Here is an 11,394-nt window from a genome sequence, read left to right on the forward strand (position 1 = left end):
TTTCTCCACAAGAATCGAGTCCAGGGTTACATGTGCGGGGTCCAACTCCACCCACCAATGACGACTCGTCAACATCTATTCATCCAGTAGGCAGGGTCTGAGCACGCCATGGAAGGGGCCCAAGATACGTTGAATCAGACTACTAATACCCTAGCTCGACCTATGCACCATTCAAGCCACAAGCATCGTATTAGCCAAGCCCCTTGCGCTCCCAGGACCGAGCGGGTTGGCTCGACCGCAAATCAGCGGTCTCAATCAGCTAGTCAGTCTCCGCTTCTACTTGGCTATTTTCCCTGGACCAATTGATACTATTGCTAACGCCAAGCATGTTCTTGATTACATTTGCGAGCCGTTCGGCTCTCGCGTGGAGCTCGGACAGTTTATCTGGTCCGTTATATTTGGAGCCGTTATTTGTGGGAACATCAGCAGGCATCTTCCCAGGTGACCTATCAAGTATGAAAACATCATCGATTGTCCTTCCTGAAAACCTTTATAATATATTACCCCTCATTTACCCCAGAATCTTAATTTATTTAATATATCATTGACGAGGAGTTGGGGGGTAAAATCTCATCTTGACCTCGCACAAGATTCACTTGTCTAATCTCTTTCTTATAGTGCCCTTTGTCTGATATTCACTGCCTGCATCTTTCAAAAAATCAACGACATTGGTCGCAAGCTTGGTCTCCTCCGAGCTGCGTATCTGGTTTCTGCCAGCTGCATGGGCTCTTTTGCTTTTGCTTTTGACACGGGCGTCATCAGTAAGTGCTTATATATATAATCATAAAGACAAGCTAACAGCTTCTTATTTGCTATAGGTGGGGTACTTTCAATGACCCCATTCGAGGAAGACTTCAGATACAGTCATTATACAAAAGCGCAGAAAACAACGGTCAACTCGAATGCAGTCTCTATTCTCCAAGGCGGGGCCTTTTTTGGATGCTTCCTCATTTCCCCAGTTGCCTCTTATCTGGGTCGTCGCACAGGTCTGATCATCAGCTCCCTTATTTTCACCCTTGGTACAATCTTGCAAGTCATCAACACGCATACTCTGGGTACTTTCTATGCTGGTCGTGTGATCGCTGGCTTGGGCATCGGCGCCGCAACCGTCTTGATCCCGATGTTCGCAGCTGAAATGTCTCCCAAGGAGTTCCGGGGCCGACTGGGAGCCTGTTTCCAGCTTTTCTTTGCCCTCGGGGTTATGATAGCTTACTGGACCACATACGCGGTCAGTAAAGATCAGGCTCCGGGTACTAGCCAATGGCAGACAGCTCTGGGGCTGCAGCTGTTGGGTTCAACTCTGCTGCTCGTTGGAATGTGCACCGTAAAAGAGAGCGCGCGTTGGTTAGCATCAAAGGGAAAGTTGGAGAAGGCACGCGAGTCATTGAAGTGGGTACGTGGTGGCGAAGAGACAGAAGAGCTGGAGAAAGAATTCCAGGAGATTGTGGCTGGCATTGATGAAGAGGCTCGTGTCAAGGAGAACCTCACATTCAAAGAGCTGTTTCTACCAGCGAACCGATATCGGCTTTTCATAGCTATTACAATCCAGCTCTCGGCCCAGCTGACGGGGAATACCTCTCTCGCTTACTATGCCACTCAAATATTTTCGGCCGTCGGGGCAGGTAGTTCTGCCAAACTCGTCACCGGGTGCTTTGGTATTGTCAAGGTTGTTGGCGTCCTCACATTTCAGCTCCTCATTCTAGATCGTGTTGGTCGTCGAGTTCCTTTTATGGCTGGGGCCTTCGCCATGGGCTCTTTCATGCTCATCATCGCCTGCATCCTGGCTACTCTTCCAGTCAGCTCCAATACTACCTCGTCAGGCCCCACCTCGGCCGGCATTGCCTGTATTATTATGACCTATGCAGAGGCGTTCAGCTATAATATGTCGTGGGGACCTCTGCCATGGCTCTACGTTGGAGAAATATTCTCGAGTCGCACACGAGAGGTTGGCCTGACAGTTGGGGCAGCATCACAGTGGCTTTTCAATTTCATGATGTCCCAGGTGACCCCACACGCCATAACTAATATCAAATGGCGGATGTTTTTGATGTTTGCCATTTTCAACTACGCTATCGTTGGGTACTCCTGGCTGGTTCTCAAGGAGGTATGTCTAATCCAGAATACTTTGGGTGTCATGCATGCTGCTAACTTTGCAAACAGACTTCACAGCACTCATTGGAAGAGATGCAGGAGGTCTTCGGTGGCAAAACCGCGGAGGAAAAAAAGCTTGAGGCTTTAGAACATGCGGAGCATGTGGGTCAAGAGGCCAAGAGCCGGTCGATTCCAGAAACAGTACAGCCAGTGTCACCGCTGACCAACCGGCCTGCAAAAGAGTAATTGATATCTGAGTCTTCGTTTACTTTCCTGCTATCGATACTTCATCTAATTCCAGTATAGAGTTGGTCATCATCGACTGAACGCCTATATGCGGGACGTAAAATAGCGATCTGCATACCTGTATTAGGATACTCACATGATAGGCTTTCCTTCATCATTTTTCTGTCCTCAACCTATCGAAAATTAATCATACGCCATAAATATTTTGAAAGTGTCATATTTCGCATGATTCTAGATTGTATAAGAATTCTTTCTCGGCGCAAAAAGCAAGCAATATTCGCGTGCCAGCACCGAATAGTCTATTCATATAAGAATACAGATATAGTCGAATCTCTTTCTGTGATGGTCAACGCAATGCATGGATCTCGAGAATTTTCTCCTGTCGTGCTCCAGCAGTTTCGGATGCGGAAACATAGTTCGCCGAGCAGTTCCAGCACCATCCTGGTAAACCACATTCTAGCTGACGCAGCAATTGGGAATCCAAAAACCCCAATCGCATGGATCACTTCTTTTTCATGATATCCACTCTGGGTTCAACGAGTCTTGCCATCAGAGGAGCCGGCCAGGCAAGGCTATCGGTGGGATCCTGGTGCACCTCGCCCGAGGTGATAAGGTCCACAGTTGCAACGGCAACATAGCCACCAATGGCCGTGAAAAAGTGCCACCTATTTTTGATTAGATATTTGGACTTCAATTCGTCAGATATCGGTATTAAATGACGCAACATACCATCCGTGGAATTCAAACAAAAATGCCAGGGGCAGACCGACTGCGTGTCGGATTTGGGTGAGATTGCTACAACAAAATTCATCAATGAGCCACACGCAATATCCAAAGATGAAGGAAACTATCATCTGTTAGTCATGCTCTTCTGTTGTTCTTGATCGGGGAATGAAGCGTACAGCAGCCAAGGAATGAAAAACGCTGAATCTTCTTCCGAAGGAATGGATCCGGAATTTGTTCGGGGATCATTTTGATCGTATATCTTGCGATCAAATATACTGCCAGCCCAAACGACACAGCATGCACAATGAACTCGTCCATGACCATGTGGACGACCATCACAATGGTAAACAAGGTCAGTAGAATAGCCCCAGTGATCTTGGTGCGGTACGGGCTGGCTTGGAACGTGAGAATCCGGTATAGCAAAGGCGTTGTCAAGAGATGCATTGACAATTCATCCGCTGGTAGTCAAATAGTGTAAGATAGATATAAGCAATCTGGGCAGGTAGAGACATACACATCTGTGTGGGATATTTAAGAGTCATATGATAGGCAGCAGAGCAGACGCCTACTCCAATCAAGCCGCAGTAAGACATGCGGCGAAGACCAGCCTGCTGCTTCTTCCGAAGCTGGACCAAGCCATATATTCCAAAGATCACTGACGTTGCTCGTTAGTGAGAGATTCCTTTCGGGGATAACCGGGATTCGCTTAACATACTGTAGATCAAACTGCTGAATGTATTGATGAACTCCGCAACAAACCGAGTGATAACATAGTCCTACTTAGAGAACTCCGGTATTAGACGGCAAAGACAGGCAAATGTCCCAAGAAAAACAGGTTTACCTCTTCGCAAAAGCTGGGACAAATTAATAGCTGATCTAGGGATAGGATTCAGTTGGTCTGGATGCCAACTTACTTGAGATAAGAGGTTTGGGCGCCCCAAAATGGATTTACGGACGAAGTCATCGTGCCAATAACGACACTCACGCGTGGGATGCCAAGAAAGTTGTGCAAGAGGGACTTGAGTCAACTTTCCAAGGATCAACAACAACCCGGCCAGAGCCGCGACCGCCCAACCCCACGTGGCGGCAAAATGAAAGCCTTTGACACCTCGAATATCAGGCATCTGTTCAACTCTCTGACGTCATTTTCTCCTTCTCTATAGCTTCATTCATAATTCTACTACTTCCTGAACCATAGGCAGTGTTCATGTAAAAAGTAAAATACAGTAAAAAGAAAAAGGAATGTAACACTTAATTACCTCGGCAGTGATTATCTAATGTAAACCTTGGAACCTTGCTCCTGTAGATTATTCCCCATCTCCATTGATGTCCCAAAAGCTCCTCCACCCTCGGAGAATTGGTTCGGAGAAATAGCACCGACTTAAGCAGTTGAATACGATATTACTCCGAGTCTAGATCTACGCTTGCCACAAATATTTCGTGCAGGGACCTCTGCGAGTTAACTTGAACCCCACTTGTACATCAGAATATGCATGGGCCTGTGGAAGGTAAGGTACCTTGTCACCTACATATCTGAACGGAGAAAGGAGAGGAGAAAATTCACTTGTAAATGGGGAGAACATCCCACGTTACGGGGATAAACCCCGCGATGATATTTCCTGTTTCGATCGTACTCGATTTGAACCGGGCTAGTCGACGCCATTGAGATATTATAAGAATGGACTGAAATGAACGTTGTCTGTGGTATGGAGAAAAACATAAATAGAAAGTTGTTTCCCCCATGCTGGAAATAAAACAACACCATTCTTCTGTCCAACCAACCTTGCTTCTTATACATAGTTTCTCACATTTAAAATCTCAAATCACAGTAACCATGGACTCCATTGACATCCCCCAAACGCAAATAGTCGCACTTGTGCGCAGCCTCGGCGGAGAGGTTGAGTTCAAAACAGATTATCCCGTCCCTTCCCCAGGTCGGAATGAAGTCCTCGCCAAAGTGCTCTACAGCGGCGTCTGCCAGAGTGGTAAGTGCAATTATTATCATGTTCCACATTGATCTCCATTGAAAATTTCTGGAGATCCTCCAGCTCACTCCTTTCTTCTATTCTAAAGACCTCCACACCAAGTCTGGCACAGCAGCCGGCCCAGACGGGAATCCAATCACGAACATCAAACTACCCCACGTCGGCGGCCACGAGGGAATCGGACAAATTGTGGCCATAGGCCCAGATATCACGCACAGCACGGGGATTAAAGTCGGCGGACTAGTTGGAATCCGCTTTGCGAGTCGCATCTGTCGGCGTTGTGAGTTCTGCCTTGCGGGTACAGAGCAGTATTGCACGAACGCGACGAATCACCTTCATCATGAGGATGGAAGCTTCCAGCAGTATATTGCGTTGGATGCAGATTATTTGACTGTGTTGCCGGATGATATTGATCCAAAGGTTATGGGACCTGTGCTTTGTGCAGGGTTGACGGCGTATAAGGTGTGTGCAACAATTCAATTCCAGTGCTGTGATTAATGATAGCACAGGCAGTCTTGAATGCAAACCTTCGGCCTGGAAATTGGCTTGTGGTTGTGGGGGCAGGTGGAGGTCTTGGGCACTTGGCTGGTAAGAGTCCCTTTGATGGCATGACGAAAGACGAAAGTTTTACTGATAACCGGCTTCTTCTCAGTACAATATGCCAGGGCGCAGGGTGCTTTGGTTATTGGCGTGGACACGGGTCCCGGAAAGGCAGATTTCATTCGCGGCATTGGAGCTCAGGAGTTCATTGACTTCGCTACCGAGGATCCTATTAGAAAGGTGCAGGAAATCACTGGTCTGGGAGCACACGCGGTGGTTGTGACCGCTGGTAATGCCAAGGCATTTGCTCATGCATGCGAAATGCTGCGAGTGGGTGGTACGCTCAGCTGTGTCGGAATCCCACCAGGTCGACCCTGTCTCGAGACACCAATTTGCACGATTGTCATCAAGGGGCTGAGAATCACCGGTAATCTGGTGGGCTCCTTGAAAGAATGCATGGAAGCTATTGAATTGGTGCGACGTGGCGTCGTGAAGCCTGTCGTCAAGGTCCGCCCATTCAAGGACCTGCCGCAGATTTATGAGGAGATGGAGAAGGGAGATATTGCAGGACGTATTGTGATTCAGCTTACGGAATGATTTGGAGAACACAGAACCAGATCTAAATATCAGCATTAAACACGACATTTTCATATGATTGAAGTTGCTCTGCTCTTGATGCATGTTGGTGTTCATCGATTTGTCTTGCCAGTAACCGCGCAGGTGCCATGACAAGAACCTCGGCCGTTTTACCGCGAAGAATCGACTTTAAAATAGCGTCCTGCTCTAGGAAAGGCAGAAGTTTCTGGTAGAGGGCATGCAAGAAGTCCTGTGGGCCCAATTCAAATCCTCGATGTGATCTAGCGGAAGTAAGAAGCACGGTGTCTGCTAGAGAATTCGCAACTTCAAAGCACTTCAGCAACTATACTGTGGGTTAACTCCGTTTCCCAAGAAAATCACCATTTCAGGTACAGCGTACCTGGTCTCGCCCCAATGGCAATAGATCGGATTGAGAAAAATGTCTTAAAGAGTGAAGCAGATCACGACCCACTTGTGCTGGAAACGAGAAGCTCATGATAGATGTGCTGGATGATGAGGATAGCAGGCCTAGCGAGAGTGCTTCTTGCCAGAGGATTGTCCTCATCCACTCACGGGTGATGTGACAATCTGCAGTTCTTGTTGAGATCTGATCTGTGAGTTTCAAACACAGTGTGGACAGCCTTGCCTCGGTATCAGTCAAGGGTAAGGTGGGGTCGGTTCTGACCCTAAGTCCACGACGAACTGATATCTGGTTGAAAGCCACGAACAACTTGACGAGGTCCAAAAGACCTTGAGCGTGGACGTCGATACCAGGGGCATTCTCAAGGTGTTCCAAATGTGGTGAGTCAACATATGATGGTGACAAACCCAGGTGCATTGCATACCCTCTTCAAATCCATACATATAAGCAAGGCTTATCGAACTTTGATTCTTGAATTCTCACCTCTCTGATACCCAAAGTAACGGAAACACCAGACTTTTATTCGCAATTAAATCACAAATCGCATCATTAAACGGTCCTGGTCCATCCAGTCGTAATAAGCGGGCGCCGGAGATAGCTTCCTGGATATACATCATCGCCGATGTACGCTGATTTACCTTGGCATGGTAAACGTGCAAAAAGAACGAGACCAGAAGGCTACTGATATCCAGATGCTCCTTGTGCCTTTCACAATGACCCCGTATACGTAGACAAGCTTGTGCCAAGGTGGTGCTATCAATAGCACGTGTTCCATCCACCACGGGTCCAAGATGCAATTGCGCCATCGTCGCCGCACAGAGTGCTGTTGCAAGACACGCGATGTTCTCAGTCTCGTGCCCCATATTCTCTGGGTCAAAATCTTCTAATCTGTGCAAGAGAACATCTCCATTGAGAACAGGCCAGACGCTATATGAATACTGCTGATAAAGACGAATTATTGGTGCTAACACCGCCTTCGATATATAGCTCGGACCGCAGTTATTTGACGGCAGAGTGAGTTCAGCATGGAATACTGCTTTATGGGCCTCCCAGGATCCATGATGTTCTTCCAGATCGCGTGTCCGACTAGCTGCTCGTCTAGCTTTGGGACCTCTCTTCCGAGGGGGTTTGAGATAAGTACAAGAGACGCGATTGACGGCATCACGACATGTGTCACAGGGCCAAGAGCCACTGCACTTGACCTTCCGGGTGATACAAAGATCGCAAGCTCGTTTAGGAGGCATGGAGTGGGTGTTCTACATAGAGATACATTAGAGCCTTTCCTAGGTTATATGCGGAGTCAATGCGGGGCTGTCTCGGTGACAGATGAGGTAATCCTCGACTGGACCTTCCATGAAATCACTGTGGATTTTTCAGCAGATGAAACCCGAAACATTTTACTGGTAAATCCAATAACTATAAGTAGAAGTGCACGGCCCGAGGTATACCTTTCTAAATCTTTCATTTTCTTCAATTCTTCTCCGCATCGACTCATACCGGAGTAGATTATATCCGCAGGGTCCACTGGCAAACAATATCCCTCCGCACACCCCCGGACCAACTTGACTGGAACCATACTCCATCCAACTATCACATCCACACATTCAATTATGGCTCTCTCAGCACCCAGCACGGACGTAAGTCAAATGAACCAATCTTACTTATCGTAGATCAAAAGCTAATCAACCAGCAACAAACAGGCACAAGTCCTCATCGCCCAAGAAACAAGCCCTGAGCAAATCTTCCAGTCCTTCACAGCTGATACAGCTTGGAAACTAGGAAATGCCCTCCGCAACCGCATCCTCTCACTCCCCGACAACCAACGCAAGCCAACCCTGATCTCCATCGCCCTGGCCACCGCCACAAGCGGCGGCGGAAGCCTCCACATCCTCTTCCAATCAGCCACGGAAAGTGGAACAATCCCCGATAACGAGAACTGGGTGCGACGGAAGCGGAACACTGTCCTGCGGTGGGGTGTGTCAAGCTGGACGATGCGACAGAAGGTTGCATCGGGGCTTGGATTTGCTGCGAGCGCTGACGCTATTGAAAGTGCTTTTGTGAAGAAGTTCGCTCTTGCGAGTGGGAATGGGGGTGCTGTTGCAGATGAGTATGCTATCCATGGAGGTGGATATCCTATTCGTGTGCGTGGGGTTGATGGGGTTGTTGCTGTTGTGGTTGTTAGTGGATTGAAGCAGGAGGATGATCATCAGGTTGTGGCGGAGACTATTAAGGAGCTTGTTGCTCAGGGAAATTAGGCTAATCACAATATATACTTCGCAGTGTCGAAAGATCCACAGTAATAGAGTACTAAGCTACTATTGATCAATACAAGTTGGTATGGAAGATTCAAGTAAATGTAGAAGGTATCGTGGTATTTGGAAGAGTCCAACGACTCGTGCGGCGAAGGATACCAACCTCGCGCAGATTCAGGAGTACAAACATAAACAGATAAAACAGATAATAAACTCCATGGGTAATGCCTCAAAAAACGAGATAATTTTACAGTTCGTCATGGTCCAAGGGCTCATCGTCCTCGGTGGGAGCAGAGCCGTACAGCTTGCTAGTGATCGGGTAAGCGACACTAGAGAGCTGCTCCTTCTGCTCCTCAAAGTCCTCGGCGGTGGCGGTGGCAGCGTTGTCCTCGAGCCAGTCGATGGTCTCCTTGACAGCATCCAGAATGGTTTGCTTGTCATCCTCGTCGATCTGGCCACCAAGACCCTCCTCGTCGTTGGCCTGGTTCTTCAGGCTGAAGGCGTAGTTCTCCAGACCGTTACGGGCCTCGATCTTGGCCTTCATAGCCTTGTCCTCCTCAGCGAACTCCTCGGCCTCAGCGACCATGCGCTCAATCTCCTCCTGGGAGAGGCGACCCTTGTCGTTGGTGATAGTAATGGACTCGGCCTTGCCAGTGCCCTTGTCGCTGGCGCTAACCTTGAGAATACCGTTGGCATCCAGGTCGAAGGCGACCTCGATCTGAGGGACACCACGAGGGGCAGGAGGAATGTTGGTCAACTCGAACTTGCCGAGCATGTTGTTGTCCTTGGTCATCGAGCGCTCACCCTCGTACACCTGGATCAACACGGTGGGCTGGTTGTCAGCGGCAGTCGAGAAAATCTGCGACTTGCGGGTAGGGATGACGGTGTTACGGGGGATAAGCTTGGTCATAACACCACCAGTAGTTTCGATACCGAGGGTAAGAGGGTTAACATCCATAAGAACGATATCCTCAGTGGCCTTGTCACCGGAGAGAACACCACCCTGGACAGCGGCACCGAAAGCGACGGCCTCATCGGGGTTGATGCCCTTGCTGGCCTTCTTGCCACCGAAGTACTCCTCGAGAAGAGCCTGGACCTTGGGAATGCGAGTGGAACCACCTACAAGAACAATGTCATCAACCTCGGACTTCTTGACCTTAGCGTCCTTGAGCACCTGCTCAACGGGCTTGAGGGTCTTCTTGAACAGATCGACATTCAGCTCCTCGAACTTAGCGCGAGTAAGAGTCTCGGAGAAGTCCTCGCCGTTGTGGAAGGCCTCAATCTCAATGCGAGTAGACATCTGGGAAGACAGAGTACGCTTGGCCTTCTCAACCTCACGCTTCAGCTTACCCATGGCCTTCAGATCCTTGGTGACATCGACGTTGTGCTTCTTGTTGTAGAGCTTGGTGAAGTAGTCCATAACACGGTGGTCAAAGTCCTCACCACCCAGGTGGGTGTCACCAGCGGTAGCCAGAACCTCGAAGACACCGTGGTCGATAGACAGGAGGGAGACATCGAAGGTACCACCACCCAAGTCGTACACAATAACCTGGCGCTCGTCACCGGTCTTGTCCAGACCGTAGGCGATAGCGGCGGCGGTGGGCTCGTTGACGACACGGAGAACGTTGAGACCGGCAATGGTACCGGCATCCTTGGTAGCCTGACGCTGAGCATCGTTGAAGTAGGCGGGAACAGTGACAACGGCGTGGGTGACAGCCTTGCCCAGGTAGCTCTCGGCAATTTCCTTCATCTTTCCGAGAATCATGGCGGAGACCTCCTCAGGGGTGAAGACCTTGGCCACCTTGTTCACCTCGACCTTAACGTTGGGCTTGCCATCCTTGTTGACAACCTTGAAGGGGAAGTTCTTGGCGTCCTGCTGGGTGACCTTGTCGTCAAACTTGCGACCAATCAAACGCCTATTGCAGTTGTTAGCCGGTCTAGTTCATCAATCTTTCACCATATTCTGGGCACTCACTTGACGTCAAAGACGGTGCGGGTAGGGTTGGCGGCGTATTGGTTCTTGGCGGCGTCACCGACGAGGCGCTCCTCATCGGTCCAGGCGACGTAAGAAGGAGTGATACGGTTTCCTTGGTCGTTGGTAAGAATCTCGACCTTGCCATTTTGCATCAAACCGACACAACTGCAGAAATAGTTAGCCACGTGTCATTTTGGCCTCATGTTACCAACGAGAGAAGAAAAACAAATCCAAGTAGTCAATGGGATCACGTACGAGTAAGTAGTTCCCAAATCGATACCAATAACAGTGCCATAGTTTTCAACGTCGTTGTCCTGAGCCTGTGCGCTACCGCTGAACAAGGCCATGGGCGCGATCAGGACCATGAGAAGGTAGAAGACGGTGGTCCAAGCGAAGGGCTTGGACGCGCCATTGCGGTTTGCGATTCCCGCCATTGTGATTATAAGTGTTAAAGATATTAAATCAAGATTCTTCCGAACCAGGAACACCCAATGGGGGAGGAAGAAAAAGTAGAAGCTATCGAGATCGAAGCTTCACGCGCTCTTGGTGTAACAGCGCAGAGTTCAACTCAAGTGTTGTACT

At 49.0% G+C, this 11,394-nt stretch overlaps 5 protein-coding genes across 5 annotated transcripts; 3 read left to right on the forward strand and 2 right to left on the reverse strand.

Moving 5' to 3' along the window:
• Positions 1-721: 721 nt before the first annotated feature.
• N7520_006382 (uncharacterized protein) lies at positions 722-2,337 on the forward strand (the record flags this gene model as incomplete). Its single annotated transcript, XM_057140316.1, has 3 exons — positions 722-761; positions 819-2,104; positions 2,170-2,337. The coding sequence occupies 3 exons, from the start codon at positions 722-724 to the stop codon at positions 2,335-2,337; spliced, it is 1,494 nt and encodes a 497-aa protein (XP_056994322.1).
• A 502-nt stretch (positions 2,338-2,839) lies between these two features.
• Positions 2,840-4,027, reverse strand: N7520_006383 (ceramidase; the record flags this gene model as incomplete). The annotated part of the gene is made up of 7 exons (XM_057140317.1): positions 2,840-3,002; positions 3,067-3,184; positions 3,240-3,521; positions 3,578-3,718; positions 3,779-3,839; positions 3,905-3,917; positions 3,978-4,027. 7 exons carry the CDS (start codon positions 4,025-4,027, stop codon positions 2,840-2,842), a joined length of 828 nt encoding a protein of 275 aa, XP_056994323.1.
• An 870-nt stretch (positions 4,028-4,897) lies between these two features.
• On the forward strand, positions 4,898-6,185 carry N7520_006384 (zinc-dependent alcohol dehydrogenase; the record flags this gene model as incomplete). Its single annotated transcript, XM_057140318.1, has 4 exons — positions 4,898-5,048; positions 5,137-5,510; positions 5,558-5,636; positions 5,701-6,185. 4 exons carry the CDS (start codon positions 4,898-4,900, stop codon positions 6,183-6,185), a joined length of 1,089 nt encoding a protein of 362 aa, XP_056994324.1.
• A 2,010-nt stretch (positions 6,186-8,195) lies between these two features.
• Positions 8,196-8,840, forward strand: N7520_006385 (DUF967 domain protein; the record flags this gene model as incomplete). The annotated part of the gene is made up of 2 exons (XM_057140319.1): positions 8,196-8,222; positions 8,286-8,840. The coding sequence occupies 2 exons, from the start codon at positions 8,196-8,198 to the stop codon at positions 8,838-8,840; spliced, it is 582 nt and encodes a 193-aa protein (XP_056994325.1).
• Positions 8,841-9,084: 244 nt separating this feature from the next.
• bipA (Hsp70 family ATPase KAR2) lies at positions 9,085-11,246 on the reverse strand (the record flags this gene model as incomplete). Its single annotated transcript, XM_057140320.1, has 3 exons — positions 9,085-10,753; positions 10,813-10,977; positions 11,068-11,246. The coding sequence occupies 3 exons, from the start codon at positions 11,244-11,246 to the stop codon at positions 9,085-9,087; spliced, it is 2,013 nt and encodes a 670-aa protein (XP_056994326.1).
• Positions 11,247-11,394: the final 148 nt, after the last annotated feature.

The sequence above is a fragment of the Penicillium odoratum genome, assembly GCF_028828045.1.
Source record: "Penicillium odoratum strain IBT 22623 chromosome Unknown utg000005l_segment0_segment0, whole genome shotgun sequence".
Classification (NCBI taxonomy): Eukaryota; Fungi; Ascomycota; class Eurotiomycetes; order Eurotiales; family Aspergillaceae; genus Penicillium; species Penicillium odoratum.